Raw genomic sequence first — 18,144 nt, forward strand, 5'->3', positions numbered from 1 at the left:
AGAAGACGGTCATACTGGGCAGTTCCTATGTGTGAATGTATGTAAAGTTACATAAAGACGTTGGGTGTTGCTGAGGGAGTGTGCATGCCCAGTCAGTTTTCTCTGGATAAAAAAAAAAAAGGTGCCAGAAATTTCCGTAATGTTCCATGGTTTATTTAGCTCAATAATATCCACTTGTCCGGCCGGAAACATGACTTTCATCAGTTGTTAATCACATTTTCAAAGTCCACATTCACAATTTTCCAAACTTTGGACAATTTTATTCTCAGGTTTCATTGTACTAAGTGTATCTGTCTATGTGTGCTTTGTATTTGCTATATATGCAAAGTGTCTGCTAATATCACGCAGATGTAGATACTGGCAATACAAATGGGCATGTTTTTGGCATTTGTGTGTAGGCCTACATGAGTGAGTATGTGCAGTAAATGAAAAGATGGGTAAAATATGAACTCCCTTTGGTGATAACAAGACAAACAACCAACATAATACTCTGGGAAAGACCCTATGTTGTACTTATAGGAACCTTACATTACTTAATTTAATGTGTTGAATGGATTTATGGCATAAGGATTTCTATGAGCTTAAAAAGGTGGCTAAAGTCAATTTCACAAATTAAGTTTAGGTGGGTTTACCCTCAACTACATTCCTGAGTATGTGCAGTGTGTATGTCCCAGTGCAGTGTGATTTAAAGGCCTCTGAGGATTCCCCTCATAATACATTTCCATCACTACAGTGTAGTTTAAGTTTGTTAAGTCTTTATGTTGTCCAATGTGTGTGTTATTGTATGTTGTTTATTTCTTAATGGTATTCTTTCTTTGTGAACAGGAGTTCTTTGAACACGCGAAGAAGCTGTGGGACGATGAAGGAGTAAAGGCATGCTTCGAGAGGTCCAATGAGTACCAGCTCATCGACTGCGCACAATAGTGAGTTCAACCATTAAAGACATTCTGTGGTTTAGTTTTGAGCTTTGAATACTGACAGGTTAACAAAAGATTCTTCATAATTACAGCAAATTATGTAATCAGTTATTTGTGCAACCATATTATGTTGAAAGCAAGGATGGGTGAGATAGTTTATTTTTACAGCTTGTAAACTGTTCTCAGACTGCTGCTCAGTTTGTCCTGTTTGCGTTGTGTTTGAGGTGAGAGCTCTGCAGTGTGTACTGGTGTCATGTAATGTATGAATATGGCAGAGATATGTTTACACTGGGTGTGGCATGGTAAGCGACAGTTGTATTTGTCCTTTGGAAATTATACGTACATATCTTCCCACGTCAATGGTTTGGCATTTCACCATGGCAATATGCAAAGCCTGGTCTGCCCTCATTGAAATGCCCAACTGCTGAATTTGATGGGCCTGTATTTATGTAATAGTACCTTTTTGTCTGCAAAGGTTTATAAAGCTGTAATAATACTGTGGTTGGGGTTAGGATATCCCATTCCAGTGGTGGGGATAGTAATATTTTACCTCTGGTGTTGATAGACTAAATTGGACCTGTTGCTTTCATTGACAAAAGCTATGTAGGCCATGGCTCAGTATAGGTTACCAAACCTATTAGAGTTCTTCCTATCAAAATCCTCCAGATACTGTAGTTAGAAAATGTTGATGGCTGTAGTGTGGAAAAGCACAGAAACCAAGGCCTCCTTCCACAGCGCCCCAGAGTGTTTGGATGGCTCCTACCTTGGGCCGCCATAGTGTGCTGGTTGTACACGGTAGTGGGCCCCTCTCTTGCCTGTAAAAGGAAGTTTGGATATGCAAAGTGACTCACTGATTACAGCGCCCTCCTTCTGCTTCCTCTCTGACTCACCTCTGGATTCAGATGTAAATACGAGGACATGAACAACATGGTGCGGTGCGCAGCCCGCTGGAAGTTGTCCCCTCCCATCCCAAAGGTTGGCTGCCTTTATCTCGCAGGGTTCGGTCAAAGGCACACTTTATCAGTGACTAGGAATATTGTCCCGTTGTCAGCGATCTCTGAGCCCGCGCTAGACGGGTGTAGCGTCGAGATGGTTTAAGATGGTGCAGCACGTAGACACACTGTCTCTGCACTGTTATTTGTTCCTGAATATCTTCCGTTCCTTGAACATAAATTTGACTTCGGGGTCAAGTCTTCCCTGGTTGCCCTGCCTGAAACCAGCTTCCATAGAAAGAAGGAGAGAGAAAGTCAGGTGATGGTTGGAGAGTCACATGAATCTGTAAGGTGGAGCTGATACAGTCCAGGGCCTGTGTTTGTCTTTGCTGCTCTGAGTCTGTCTGTGTGTACGTGTCTGTGCATGCATGTGCGTTTGTGTGTGTGTGTGTGTGTGTGTGTGTGTGTGTGGTACGGCTGCACAATATGGGGAAAAAAAGACACATTCTTGAAATATTGCGATTATTTCAGTTAATATTGCGATTTCAATTGTGATATGATAAACATTTGAGTTGACATTTCTTATTTCCTTGTTACAAGGCTAAAAGCACACATGCAGCAGTCCACTAGAAATAGATCCATCAGAATTAATATACAGAATTAGAAACCATTGAGGCTATTTTCAAAAATGTATTTATTGTAACTGGCTGAAGCGCTCAACACCTTCTGAAAAATACAGCTGTCCAATGACATGAGTAAACATAAACAGTGTAAAATGGACACTATGGAAAACATAAAATACCAAAAATGAATGAACAAACTTTAATAGCTCAAAATATATTCAGAAGCCCTTTTCAAAATGAAGTTTGGTGCTGTTTCACAAGCCACTTCCTGCTGTTGAATATGAACTTGGCTTTTACTGTTTTTTTGGTACTTTGCATTTTCATACTATTCTCTCTAGCATTGTTTGAAGTGTTAGAACAAGTTGGCTGTGTTGCCATTACAACTGGCCAGCTTTTTTTTGCATGGAGTTTGTAATATGTCTGCTCTCCTGAATCCAAAAAACTGCCAAATGACTGATACTGGATTCTTTCTCAGTATCAAATCATCCTCTCTGTATCCAACAACCTTCTCCTCCTCCTCAGTGTCATTCATTTCCTCCATTTGGTTGCTTCTCTCCTCCACCCTTCCTTCTTGCTGTCTGCCTATCACTGCCTTTCTGGCTTTTGATTGGTTAACAACTGGTAAGGAGTCGTTTGATTGGCCAACAAGTTAGCGTCATGTACACTGCAGAGTGGATTCTCCAACAGACGTGAATCAAGCTAACAAGTGTGTTCAACTGGCAGTGTGTGAAAGAGATGAATAATTTTAAAAAGTGCAGCCTCATGTGGTTTAGATATCGGAAATGTTCAAATTGTGATTTCAGTTTCAATTTGATTAATCATGCAGCCCTGGTGTGTGGAGGCTATCGTACAGCCTGTTAGACATTTTGTGTGTTTTCCTGTTTGCAATTTAGTTGTGTGACTATTATTGTGTTTGGCTTGTGGTGTTACTTGGCACAAGTGCTTTTCCATGTCTGTAGGAAAGTGCATGTGTGATGTAGTGCTGCAAATTTAATTAAAAAAAATCTAAATTGTAATTATGAATACTGCCATTTCCAGATCACAAGATTCTGCCATTTCTAAGTGCAGTGAGTGTAAGGAGTGTCAGATAGCTTCCTAAACAAGGTATTCTTCTGCTGTTCAGAATATGTGCTACAAATCAAGTTGTACATCAGACAAAACCTTCCATTTTATTACGTGATAGCAAAACCTAAGCATCAGCATCTCATTCCTTCCTTCCTCCCCACAACATCTGAAACAGTTTTTAAGCACTGGATTAAAAAAAAAATGTTCTCACGTGTTTCAAAATTCACATTGCAACCACACTATTCAGAACCTTTTCTTGTCAATGTTGTGCATTTGAGTGATGTCTGGAATTTGTCAGACAGCATGGCCTCACACTTACTTCCTCTCTCGGTCTTAACCTCTGTGTGAACTCTTTGGTGGGGTTGGGGGTGGGAGTGCGCTACAGATACTATGTCCTACATGTCAGCAGACCTGTCCGTGTGTAAAGACCTGCCCACACACCCACTCTCGCTGTTATGACCACTTAACTACAATAACTATTTTCAATCCAGGAAGTTTGTCATGTCATCTCCCATTCACTTTTGTTCTTCACACCTACTCTTAACGTTAGGAGCCACTAGATGTTCCCTCTCTCTCTCTGTTTTTTTTTTTTTTATTGAAGCAGTTTTCTTCCACAGATGTAAAGTTTGTGAAGTAGGCTACATCTTGGATCAAGAATGTGATAAGAGAGGCTACAGGCCTTCAGTCACGCTGAGAGTGAATTATAGAGGAAGTTGGCCTACAAGTGGCTGTTTGTAGGAGGAACAGATTGGCAGGCAGCAAGCATACATGCAAACAGCGCTCAAACGCAATATATATATTGTCATACAATCACCAAACCAGATCACAGTGGAAAACATTTAGTTAGACTGTATCTCATATGTATTTAGATGTTGATATGGTATATTATATACTTATGCCATTCCAAACAATAGTTCTCTGTTGTCCTTCACAGACCTTGCTCCACTGGCAGATATGTTTTTTCCAGCAGAGCTAACGCCGGACGGCCCATTGGACAAAGGCACTGGAAATAAGTATGGGCGGATGGCAAGCGCTTGTTATGCCAAAGAGCACGTCCATATCGATGCTTTGGAATCCTGTCACCCATCGATCCGCCCTCTGCATTGCACATTTATACGTTTTAAGAGCACAGATATGTGTCTGCGCGTTGATTGATTAGGAGCTATTTTCAGCAGCGGAGGGCTGGTTCTATCGCGATGCCTTGGACGTGTCAACGGCAAAATCAGACACTTTCGTACGCAAATACAGTCTTAACTCCCGGGCCTCCTGTGCTTTTTTTCTGTGGCAAGTGTTAGTTACAGTCCCCCAGCTAATATGACACAATCCATATAATGAGTTATTTTTAACTGTAGAGGATGATTGTCATTCTGTGTTAGACGCTGGCTGGGCTGGTATGGCACTCTCCCTGTGTTGGTTTGCTCAGTGGAGGGCGTATTGCTATGAAGCCAGGCAGCGGCAGAGACCCAGGGGAGAGCTGGCCTGGATGGGCTGGGGTTGGAGCTGGAGTCGGGAATATAGTCAGGGAATACAGCTGAAGAAATGAGGCTGTGAGATTAGCCTAGCAATATAGCTGGAGTTTAGTCCTGCAACGAGGATGGGGCTTGGGACAGAGATGGAGCTGAGGCTGGGTTAGTTACAGGGTTAGGAGCACAACATACAGCTGATTACAAATGAATTACCTCCTCAACATGTTGTGTTGGATACATTTCAATCGTTACCTCTGTGTTCAGTTTGTGCCGGCACTGCACAAACTGTGTGCGACTCAAAGGTCCACTGACTGTTTGACCAAGACTCTCGCAACTGTTTGACCAATGCACTTCGTCAGAGGTGCAATGAATTATGGTCATTGTAGTTCACCAACATGCTTTCAGTGTTTGACAACATGAAATCTTTGTTGTTTGAAAGCTAAGTTGATGAGAAAAGCCAGGTTTTCGACACCAGCTTCATGTACCACAGCATCTGAAATGAATCTAAAACAAAAATGTACTTTGGCGGCTGCTAATTCACTTGGGCAGGCTGCCCAAATATTAACATTATATGTGAAACACTGGTTTTTTGTTTGATCTTCGCTCTCCATTATAATGACAAAAACTACAAGATCAAATCTGAACTAACTTGATGTAAAGTATTGCGATACCATGCTTTGCCATACCCAATTGATGCCCATACCTTTTTGCACATTGCCTGTCTTTTCAATCCAAATGATTATCCTTTCACTTAAATAATTCCTTCTAAAGTTATTAATCCCCACAGAGTGAGTGGCAATCAGACCTCTTCACATCACACATTCCAATAAATTTGCACGTGAAGGCACAAAATACAGGAAGATAAGACTTGGCTCACCCTGACTCGCCCTTCCTACTGAGACAAATATCAGATTGTTATTGCTGTAGCCATCTAGAGACATTCACACTTTCTGGCACTAATGTCACCGATGCTAATCGGGGTTAAATGATAGGTTAAAGATCAAATTTTGAGGAAAAGTGGGGAATGGATTGGAAAATGGGTGCCATCATTGTAGACCATTATAAGCTGTTAATTGCAAGAATGTGTCTTGAATCCTCTTGTAGCTGTGCTCAAAAACAGTGAACTGAGCACTGAAATTATGCCGACATTTTGACTTGCAAAATATTTGGTAAATCTGAACTTTGTACCATTGTGCTTAATGGGCATTTGAAATGAAGTACAGTCAGTCCAAAAGTTGTTATAAGGTTGCCTTTTAATGATCGTTTAAATCCTTTATTCACTTTATTCACACATCCCGCTAAAGAATTATCATGAAATAGGATTGGTAGGACTTGGAGCCCCATGGCTCGTGCTTCCTGTCAAGAGGAAGAATTTATTTTTAGTATCTGACAAATGAATGAATGGCATTGATATTTTAAATAAATTGAATTAATGATTCCAATAAAGATAAAGATATTATCTTGGCCTTCTTCTACTTTCGCTGTGGATAAAAAACAAACGTGTAAATATGATTTGTAAACATTTGAGCTTAAACAAATTAACAGTTTTATGGTGTCAGAAACTCATACAAGTACATTAGATCTATCAAAAATGCTTAAATTGCGAGGAGAATTAGATAGATAATAATTCGATTATTTTGTTGCTTTAATAGAGGAACTCCCAGCACTTGGCAAAATGACAGTCTGCCAGAGTACAGCTCAACCAAAGCTGTCCCACGATGAGGTTCTCTGTCGCCTCAAAATCTTGCTGAGTGTTTTTTTTGGGCAAGACCAGTAATAGGGCTATGGATGGGATGAGGCCTGGAACCGGGCTGGGGATAGATACAGCTGGGGTTGGATGGTTATAGACAGCTGTAGACCTAGAGATTGCGATATGACAGTTGTAGGCCCGGTATGAAGCGGTATGGTCGGGGCTGGGATGGGTTCACTGCAGACTGGGCTAGGGACAGAGACATAGCTAAGGCTGGGACGGTTATTGGCCTAGGCTGGGGTTGGGGCTGGGGTGTAGTGGTGGTCACGGGACTCTGTCACCAGCCTGGGGGCCACTGACACAGTCATCTGGGGCAGTAAAGCACTAAGAATGGCCGGCATTGTCAGGCAGCCCCGGCCCCTGAAGGGCCTAGAGAAACAGAGGGGCTACGCTTCTCAAACACTGGCTCTCCTCAATAAGGAGCCTCTTCTGTTCATGGAAGAGCCTGAGAGAGCGATATTTATACACCGACTGCATGTCACTGCTGCTTTTTTCTGTCACTGTTTAGTTTCTTGATTTCTTCATGTTTTGGCCATTTTACTGTCCGTACATAAAGCCAGGGGAGGAGAATGAGGCTCTCTGGGCTGTATGAAGGGGAGCAATGTTTCCTACTTCTTTCAAGTGATTTGTCTGTTTATATTTCGATATAGTTGCTTTTTTGATAGGTCAGTTATCAGTTTTTGTTTGACACACAAGCAATTGATTTTCTCCTCTCCGAGTGTTGATTATAAAATAATATTCACTGTCTACGATGGTTAAAATCCACAAACAAGACAGGTATTTTAACGCAGCATTTGAAATGGTGTCAAACCTTAAAGGACTGTTTTGTTTGGTTCAGATTAGGGCTGCACGATTTGTCAAATTAAAACTGAAATCATGATTTTAATTGGTGCAATATCTAAACTGCATGAGGCTGTAATTTTTTTCATTAGTAATCTCTTTCACACACTACCAATTGAACAAACTTATTTGAGTGATCCGCAACTGCAGTGTCCATGATGTTGACTTGTTGGCCAATCGGAAGACTCCGCACCAGTTGTTAACCAATCAGAAACGAGAGGGGCAGTGATGGGCCGATAGCGAGAGGAGAAACCAAATAGAGGAAATGAATGAGGAGGAGGGTGTTGGTAACAAAGAGGGAGATTTGGTCCCAAAAAAAAAATCCAGCATAATTCATTTGGCAGTATTTTGGATTCAGTATCACAAACTAGGGTCCAAAGCAAAAAATGGTGGACAGTTGTAGTCACACAACATGTGGCAGCACAACCAACTTGTTCCAACACTTTAAACAACAGCAGAGAGAATAGTATGAAAATGCAGAACAACCCCAAGTACCATGGAATCAGTAAAATCAAGTTCAGATTCAGCACCAGAAAGCAGAAAAGAAAGCAGGAAAGAAGTTTTGAATATATTTTAAGCTTTAATCATTTCTTTTTTTTGGTATTCTCATGTTTCATATTTACTCATGTCATTTGACAGCTGTATTTTTCAGTACTGAGTGCTCCAGCCAGTTACAGTAAAAAAAAACTTTTAAATAGCCTAAATGGTTTCAGTTCAGTATTCATTCTGATTATGTTTTTCTAGTAGATCACTGCATCTGTGCTTTAAGCCTCATAACAAGAGAATAAGAGACATTAACTCAAATGTTTATCATATTGCAATTTGAAACACAATATTAACTAAAATACTCACAAAATATATACTTTTTCACATTGGGCAGCCCTAATCCAGATTAACAAAAACCTTTGTGTCACTTGCGGAAATCAGATGACCTGCTGTCAGCTGACTGAGGAATATTCAAAGGAGGCACTATGGAAGTATGTGTGTGTGTTTGTGTGTGTGTGTGTGTGCATCTGCGTTTATTTGTGTGCGAGCGTGTATTTGTGTGTGTGTGTGTGTGTGTGTGCATCATTTCTGAGTGAAAGGAGGGAGTGGTTTTCTTGTCTCAAGTTGAGCTGTTCTGTAGAATCTGATCCACTGGAAGCTCAGTGGGACTCCAACTACACAAACCACTGTCCTTAAGGTTGTTTGAACCCCCTGTGGGACTCTCTCTCTCTCTCTCTCTATCTATCTAGCTCTCTCTCTCTCTCGAGGCCAGAAAGCACAGAGGATGTTGCAGAACACATGTAGATTCCTATATATGAGGCCTTTTCCAAAGAGTGTGCGAAAGGTTATTCAGAAAAGTCATGTGCATCATTTCGCGCAATACGTCTTCATGTGTTTGAGGGGACTGCATATACTGCGCTGCCTGTTAAATTCACAATGTTGAAGTTTTTTAAACAGTGAGATTTTAACGTTACTGTTATGTTATGTTATGTTGTACTGTTAGGGTATTCTGAATGTAAAACAAATCGTGGATTAAAATTGTGGGTTTAGGGGCTCTGTTGCAGTCTATTCTGATCTACAGTCTGATTGGGCATTTGAGCCTAAAGCTGCCCAGCATAGCATGCTACATGTCACAAGATTAGCTACACTGCCGGTGTGTTTTTATTTGTTTCTAGAGACCAGAGGGCTGTAAAGCTCTGACAACCTGTATTCAGTTTAGTCAATGAGTTGAGTCTCATTTGAAAACCAGCACAGCTCCACAGGAAAAAGATAGACATTTGGAATAGTAATCAGCAGCTAAAAAGATCATTATTATTGATGGTAAATGAACACAATAGCTGTTTTCCTTAGTAACTTTCATCTTATTAGTTTTTGTGTTTTATATCTAATTAGCAAAATTGTTTCAAATTTAGATTGTATGTAGGCCTGTGTTAATAATAAGCTTTGTATGGCTTATCTATAATATTAACAGCGATGGACAAAAACCAGAGGAAAATGGGATTTTATGTTCCACTTAAAGAAGGGGAATTGTAGCTATAAATAGATTTTTATTTTTGGGTTAAAATGTGCGTCCATTTTAAAGGACAGACAGAGACACAGAGTGGGGAATAAGGCTGGTGAATGGCGGATATCTGCGAGTCTGTAACTGTGTGCCGACTGCGCGCGCACAAACACACACACATACCTTTCTTTCTCTCTCTCACACACACACACGCTGCTGCTGACCAGGAGTGTAAAGGCACAGACTGCTGGAGGACAGCAGTGGCGCTGCAGGTTCCCTGCTCAGAGATTGTGGCATGGTCGTCCATAGCTCCCCCCCTTCCCTTCCCTCCTCTCTCTCTCTCGCTCTCGCTCTCGCTCTCGCTCTCTCTCTCTGTCTCTGTCTCTCTTTCTCTCTCTCTCTCTCTCTCTCTCTCTCTCTCTCTCTCTCTCTCTCTCTCTCTCTCTCTCTTTTCACTGAGGCTCCCCCTCCTCTCCCCCCCTCCGTCGCTCCCTTTTCTCCCCCTCCCCTTCCACCCCCCCCACCCCCCACCCCCCACCCCCCTTAGAGCTTATGTAAACTAGCTGTGGAGCCAGGGCAAGCTGAGGCTATTTTTAGCAGCAGCACTGCAGAGCAGAAACTGGCGGAGGGTCACGTGTGCGCAGCCGAATCAAAGGGAGTATCCCGGCAATGCGCTGTAAACAAAGGGAAGGTCAGTAGCAGAAGGTGAGACACAAAACGCCTCTGTGTTGGTTTCGCGTGTGTGTATGTGCGTGTGTTTGTGCGCATATGCGACGCCCGTCCATACCATACCTTCTCTGTTAATGCCCTGACATAAAACACATCATCGATGTGAACACATGCACGATTGTATGAATGCACCCATACGCTCTCCTGCTCTCTCTCTCTCTCTCTCTCTCTCTCTCTCTCTCTCTCTCTCTCTCTCTCTCTCTCTCTCTCTCTCTCTCTCTCTCTCTCTCTCTATCTCCCTCTCCTTCGCACACACACACACACACACACACACACACAGAGAGCTCAACCGTTTCTTTCTCCCAGCACCAGCCCTGCTAGAGACAGAGAGGGGGAACTGAATTGATCAAAGAGGGGTTTGACACGCAAGGAGACATTTTGCTGTCTAATCATGACAGGGGCTCCCAGCTCCACACTTCCTCCCTGTTGCTGCTTAGCCGGCCTATCAGAGAGCAACAGCAGACTTGAAGGCATGCTAAATCCATCTAAAAGCACATGACCGTGTGTGTGTGTGTGTGTGTGTGTGTTAGCATCGACATTAGCATGTTCTGTATCACATGGGATTTCAAACCCTCAGTGTGTGTCGGAGTTTGGCCCAGCTAGCTCAGGTTGCAGCCTCTTCCTGTGGGCCTGGCTAGCTGTGTGGCTAACAGCTAGCGGTGTCCAGCCACACCCAGGCCAAAGGTCCCACTGCTCCACCTCCGCCACTGGTCAAACAAGCCTCAACTTTCACCTCCTGTGGAATGTGGTTGGAGGGGGGCACAGGGCTATTTATAGAAACCTTTTATATTTTGCCCTCACAGCGGTTTGTTTACCAAGACAGTTTGAGCTGTTGGGTGTTTCATCAGGCTGGACTGCAGGAGGTAGCTTGCAGGCTAACATAAGTAAACATTTGACTTCAGCACAAACCTTGGTTCAGCCTTAAATTTGGGTGATTTACTGGTGTAGGCATTCTTACCCAGGGATTTTAGAGCTTCTCCGAGCCAAGGACCACCAAGTAGATAAGGACCAAGGGTCCCAGTATGAGAATTAGGGTTGGGGTTAATTCACTACCGGTCCAGTCAATTCAGGAGGTGGAGGTTATTAAAAATTTAAAAACTGAAAACCTTTACCAAGTTCAAAAACTTCTATGCAGTCTATTAAGAAATGATTGAGATTACATGATTCACAGTTTTAATTAATTAATAATTTAATATAATTTTGAAATCAAAGTGAAATCACCTCAAACCAAAATGGAGTATTTTGCTGTATTTACATTGGATTTAGCATATCCTACGACTGTGCAGAAGTGGAGTGAGAGAGATTGTGGGTAAGTCAGTTAATTATCTCATTGTACTAATTAGCAAACTGAATAAAAACAGTATTATTTTGCTGAGTAACAACCAGAATCATCTCCAATCATCACTGTGGATCCACTGACCCTGCTTTGAGAATCACTGTTCTCACCTGTTCATTGGTGGAGTAATGACACTCCCTCATTACTTTGTGCAGATGTCCCACTAATCACTGACGCATCAAATCGCATCAAATCAAATTCCCTTGATCTGCTGGTATCACGGAAATGATTGAGGAAACTACCATAGCAATTTGTGCAGACTAGCTGCAGCCCAAACAGCGTGTCTAAAGCTGCTGTGTTGGGTTTGAACCTGTGTCATCTGTACCTCATCAAATGGCTTGAGCATTTCCTCTTTGATCTGTTTTTGTTTCGGCGGGGATAAGTTCCTCCATGGAGATTTTTACCAGGCTATCACAGCATTACTACAGTGTGCAGTGACTTGGCCGTAAACCGGTCATTTGCCTGTGTGCGTTACCGTAGCCAATCCGATCTCACGGGAGTCCTATTGACTGGACTGTGAATTCTAACATCCTTATCAATTATCCCCACGGTTCAGCTCTCAACTCGTATAACCCTGTGCGTCTAATTCATCACATTTGACACTGCCTCTTTCAGATTATCACAGAGTTTGGTAGCTTTTTACTTTGTGTGTCTTTCTACAGTATACTTCTCCCCCCTCATCAGAAAATGTGACTTATTTTTGGTTATGTGCTTGAGACTGTGGCACTTTTTTAAAATCTGTCTTTATAAGCCTAAATTTGCATTGCTCTCCCACCAAACACACGCGCACACACACACACACACACACACACACACACACACACACACACACACACACACACACACACCACAGAGAGAGCTAGCACAGATGCATGGTTCTGCTTTGTGTTGATGTATGGGAGAGTCTGGGAATGGAAGGATACAAGTGCGGCCTGGCTTAGGAAGAGACGGGGGGGATAGAGAGAGAGAGGGAGAGAGAGAGAGAGAGAGGAGTGGTATCGACCGACTGGGGTTGCCATGGGAACCCAGCTGCTAAAAGCAGGCAGGGTCAGTGTGCAAGAGAGTCTGTAGCAGGAGCGAAGGGATGCCACCCGGAGGCCAGTTTCAGAACTACACAAACAGCGTTGCTACAGCAGCACAGGCCTGGTCAGCTCGAGCTTCTCTGTCAGGCTTTGGCCAGATTTGATCCAGGGAATCTGCATGTTTAGCATCAGATCAATAAGAAACACAGAAGACAAATAAACTGTGGTTCATCTGGAGCACCTAATATCCCCAGTGTAGATACAGTTAATTCCTAATCATCTCTCTGTTCAGCCGGCAGAGCTCAGTTCAGGATTATGCAATCTGCACAGATACTGGAGACTCCACTGTCTGATATTGGATATTGGTTATTGACTTTTGATTAGGGAAAAGAGGAAAAGCTAATTTTCACTGGGTCAACAGTTGACTTCCAACCGGAACAACTTATCTGACATCGAGGCTGTAGCCGCTTGTGGGCGAGAGCTTTGAAACCTACTCAATATTGTTGATTAGACTATTTTTACTTGGTTTTCTATTTTTACCACAGACTAATTCAGTAGCTAGTGACAGCTAGTGTATTGATGTTAGACTTGAATATTATTTAGAACTATCCACAAGTGAAAACTGTGGTTGGGAGTGGAGAGATCCACAACAGACCTGGTTCAGGCCTGATGTGAGGCTTTGTACAAGGAGTCCCCATGTTCCCACCGTAGCTTAAACACTGAATTTGGGGACTGAGTCTATTTTAAGCAGATGTAATGTAATGGTCCACGTAGACACTGAACAGAGACGAAAGGGCATTACAATGTATTTTACATTTTTATACAACACCTTTCAAAACCATGACTTGATGCGGCCCTGGAGAGCGAATTGGCGGCCTTGAGATAAAGCAGGCACTTTTGTTTACACAAGATTCGGTTTGACTTTCAGGAGTGTCTCCGTTCTCGCTCCTATATTTAGGAAGTACCCACTGAGCCGTTGATGGATTTGTCTAGTTTCAGATCCATCTCCCAAACTGCACAGTGTTTCTGTCTGGATGGATGAGTTGAACCTGGGCTCAGATCTTTCCACCAGGTGACCAGGAGCCTCCACAGCTCCACCTTCACTTCGTCCCACACATGGCTTCATCTGCTGTAGCTCCTCAACGTATCTGACAGGCTTTATCATGTGATGAACTTTGTAGTGTGGCTGGTATTAGGGATGTAACGGTATGAAATTTCACAGTACGGTATGGTATCTACCAAAATACCACGGTATACGGTATTTCGCGGTATTCATTTTTTTCCCCCCTTTAATTAAATGTACTATGGCCCATCGAAAAAACAAACAAACAAGTATTTTGCTTTGAAGAAAAATATTGCTTTATTGAACTGAAACGTGTGTGCGTGTTAAATCCATGTGTGTATTTAACTGAAACTCTCATGCATTAGCATTGTAACATTTACATAAAAATATTTAACGCAAGGGTCCTCCTGCTGCGTGAGTAGTGAGATAACGTTAATGTTCTAGCGCCCTGCAGTGCAACATCGGATAGTTTATTTTGCATTAAAGAGTCCACTGTTGCAATTCAATATTGCTAGCAACTTGAAGTGTGATGTTTTAATTTTTTCCCCTGGCTGTCACGCGCGGAGCTGTGGATAGGTAACCCTCCATTGTAGTGGCGTGCGGCGCTGTGCATATGCGCATTGCGCAACATAAATTTATACCATGGGCACGGTATTACAGGGAAAGGCTTACGGTTCAGAACCGTGGTTGCTTGATACCGTGGTATACCTTAAAACCGTATACCGTTACATCCCTAGCTGGTATTGGGTGTGTTTGGCAAGAGAAGACAGATGAAATATACTTTAAATGTCCTCAAATTTAAATATTAGATTACAGCTTGACTAAGCTTGATGGCAGACTTTTGTATTTTCACGAGTGATCAAAGATTTAGAGATTCTAGTTTATTCATTTATTTATTTTTGTCTCCATCTTTGGTGCTAAGTGCTTATTGCTATTGTGTTTCTGCACTGCACTTCTCAGAGATAACTTGTGAATCAAAACTGTGTGTACAGTACTGTGACGTCTTTTTCCTTGGATTTCTTTATTGATGAAGGTTGTCTGTTGTCTGTTGCTTTGCCTGTTCAGCCATGGTGGCTATCACTGCTCATGTTAACGACCCATGTCTTCTTCTGTTTATTTCAAGCAAACTTTCAAGCTGCAGCAAATGTAAAACACATAACTTCCCGTTGCACCGGAGGATTTTTCCTAGGAAAGACCTACCAGACACCCAGTATTTACAACAGCAAATGTAAAAGCTTTGATGAACTTGGTATAGGTTACATCACTCTTGTGTTATATCAATCAGCATTAGTGAGTAACAAAATAGACATTTATTTATGAAAATGTGACAGATTATTACTGTAAGCGGCTCTTTTTTGTTTTGGTAAAATGAATGTGAAATACAATTGCGTTGAATACATGATAGATAAAATAGTTGTACATGATACATGAATACAGTTATTTAGACGTATGTCTGCCCAAACAAAACACATTTAAATTCTGCAGTGGCCAGTAAAGCTGTGCTAGCTAGAAGAAGTGTAATAGTGTTACTGCCTTGTCCAGCAGTGAGTTTTAAAGCGCTGTCACTAGTCAGTTGGAGGCTAAAGTGAAAGTCCATTATGCTGGCCTGAGCGGCTCAAAATATGGAAACTATTGATCGGACTCTCTCCACTGCTAATTAAAGATGGTCCACTATTTGTAAAAAGTCAACCCAATTATCAAATGAGCACATGAGGCTGGGTGCTGTCATTGATGTGAAGGTTGCCTGTCTGTCTGTGGGGGCTTTTTTCCAACCTTCATCCCAACGTCGTCGCAACTTTTCACTGTCAGTTCACTTCTGTTAATGTTACCTAGCAACTCTTGATTTTTTGACATGTGCTCCTCACCAGTTTTAAATGACCAAGTTGTGTCGTAATGTAACCACAGGGCCGGGCTCTGATACATACTGTTTAATTAGGCACAGTTTTCAAAGTTTAATTCGGTTTGAAGCAATCCGTAAACATGTCAGCATTACCTCCAGGATGCCATGTCTGGCTCAGCCCTTTGCCAGTTGGCCACTATAGCCTGTTTGTTTGTAGCTGTGTGTGGATTTTGGCATGTTTGTTTGTTTGTTTGTAGCGCTCCATAACTAAGAGAAAACGACCTAATGGCACGGAGCGGCCTGGCCGCGGTGCTCGTATCGGTGCTCTGGTGGAGGAACGAGCCCCTGTGGAGCTGGGTGACCCATGTCCCCAAGCCCAGTGCTGAGCGCTTTACTGTCCTGCCCCCCCCCCCATCTCCCCTCCACCCTCTCAGTGCTCAATGGGCAGCAACACATGTGACCTGAACCACGTGGGGCTGCAGCGCAGGAGTGTGGGGCTGCCCCTGAGGCCCCACAGCCTCAACTGTCCCTCACCATACTGTGTGTGTGTGTGTGTGTGTGTGTGTATGTGTGTATTCATGCTTGTGTCTATGTTTGTTGGAAAGATGAGGGCAACAACACAGAAAGACCAGGCCAAGTCGAGAGATCCTGTCCACAACAGAGCCTATACATAGCAACACAGACTGGCCCACAGGATGAGTACAATGTGAGTCGGCTAAATACAGAGACAACCCAGCCCCGTAGACACAAACAGAGAGACTGTAGCAGCCATAGTAGTGTTTTTTTTTAATTCAACCTGCCAATTAAGAGCAGATTCTTATTTACAGTGATGGTATGGTAAAAGGCCTCTTGATGGTCAGCGTGCGGGGACTGAAATAAAAGATAATGGGATTAACGTGGCTTGTTAATTGTCAACAGACTTGACAGTAGGAAACATGGAGCACAAAAAACTAGCTATAGATGAAGCGATTAATCATAACAAATACATTTTACATTTATGTACTGTGGACATACTAAGAACAGAATGAAAAAATGGTGTCCTATTATCTCTAAGTCAAATCCACAAAGGGAGAAAAAGAGAGAGACTGGCCCAAAAACGCAGACAGAAGCACATTACTCAACTAAACCATCGGGCAGAAATACACTGGCCCAGGAAGACCACAGGACTGAATGATCTTTGATGCCAATAGAGAATGGTTCTGGGAGGAAATTGGACAAACCAACACAGACCGCAGATCTCACTGGACCTGAAACCCGGCTCGTCTATTTGCAGCACTCGACCAGAACAGCCGTAGTCCCTGAAACTGCACCCAAACCTTTTGATAAGGCATTATCTGGAAGGCCACTCGATAATCAGTGTTATCTTTTTTGGCTTTTTTTCCTGGATCTAGGACCCTTGTTCTTTTCTTGCTGGGTACGAGGACTATATTTGGCTCTCCAGTGCTCTACCAATAGCACTTCTGTCACATGGCAGTCACAAAGCGCTCAGTAATTATAACCTAGGTTTTTGCAAGGAAGGCTGACTAAAAATACTCCCACATTGTTGCAGGGATGGGGCAAAAGCTGGAGCTGTGCTGCCTGTTTGTGTGTCAGTGTTGGAGCATAGTTTGCATTCGGTGTGTGTATGAATATATCTGGCTGTGTCTGTGTAGGGGGGATGACTGTGTTCTTGCATGAAGCTCTTCTCTAGTTAGGAAATTAAAATCACTGATACTCTACATTGTGTGTTTTTAAACCATAGTCCCATGGGCCTGCAGGATGTGTTGGCCTTGGTTCCAGCCGAGTACTAATTAACAAATCGATTACATTAAACGTGTGATTTGCTGAATGCTATTTCTGAACTAACCTGCTGTATGATATCTAAGCCAAGCCACAAATTGCTACATCTTACAAAAAAATGCTACAGCATTGTGTTTTTGTCTCTATTTAAGGTTCAGGTTTAGGTATAAGGTCTCCAGAGAGGTTAAAGTTCAGGTCAAAGTTAAGGTGTAAGTTCATCAATTCGGATTTGCAGCTCAGTAACAACCCTTCAAAGGACAGATTATGGATTATAGATGTGGTCTGGACTCTTCCTCCACAGCCAGAAAAGGATTGGGGGAATTTCTACATACCGTTAGGTCTAGACTAGTTTGATCAGATTTGGGAGATGACATAGCACACATATCTTGTCCAAAGTACATAGTATTGTTTCCAATCCTGGTGCCTCATTCATAAAAATGCTCTTTTATGTCCTAGATTCCATTATAATGACGATTTAAGGGTATATGCTAAGAAAAGAAAATTAAATTAAAATATATGTGGTGTTCTTACCTTGGATAATGACAGAAATTAGTTTTAGCTTTCAATATATCACAGAAAATTGGTGGAAATCAATATAGCCAGCTGATTTAGGAATGAAGATATATTTTTTTTCTCATAGTCCACAACTTTACTTTGGTTGAATGTATAAAATTAGAAATGCCCCCCTCCTTTTCTCCGTATGTTTTACCACATACTACCCATGACCCTTGACCCTGCTTCAGTTTGCTGGTATCTGAGTCTCTGTCTGGTTCTAGATGCATCAATATTTGCTCA

General features: G+C 42.4%; 1 protein-coding gene across 3 annotated transcripts in view; it reads left to right on the top strand.

Moving 5' to 3' along the window:
• gnal2 (guanine nucleotide binding protein (G protein), alpha activating activity polypeptide, olfactory type 2) overlaps positions 1-18,144 on the top strand; it is a 40,186-nt gene that overhangs the window by 14,791 nt on the left and 7,251 nt on the right. For all 3 annotated transcript variants that reach the window (XM_071528665.1, XM_071528666.1, XM_071528667.1), the window contains one exon: positions 826-923. In XM_071528665.1, coding sequence (XP_071384766.1) covers positions 826-923 — 98 coding nt within the window. The remainder of the gene's footprint in view (positions 1-825; positions 924-18,144) is intronic.

The sequence above is a fragment of the Centroberyx affinis genome, unplaced genomic scaffold, assembly GCF_046629955.1.
Source record: "Centroberyx affinis isolate AG114_WGS23_722 - 3 ecotype Tasmania unplaced genomic scaffold, CSIRO-AGI_Caff_v1 ptg001696l_1, whole genome shotgun sequence".
NCBI lineage: Eukaryota > Metazoa > Chordata > Actinopteri > Beryciformes > Berycidae > Centroberyx > Centroberyx affinis.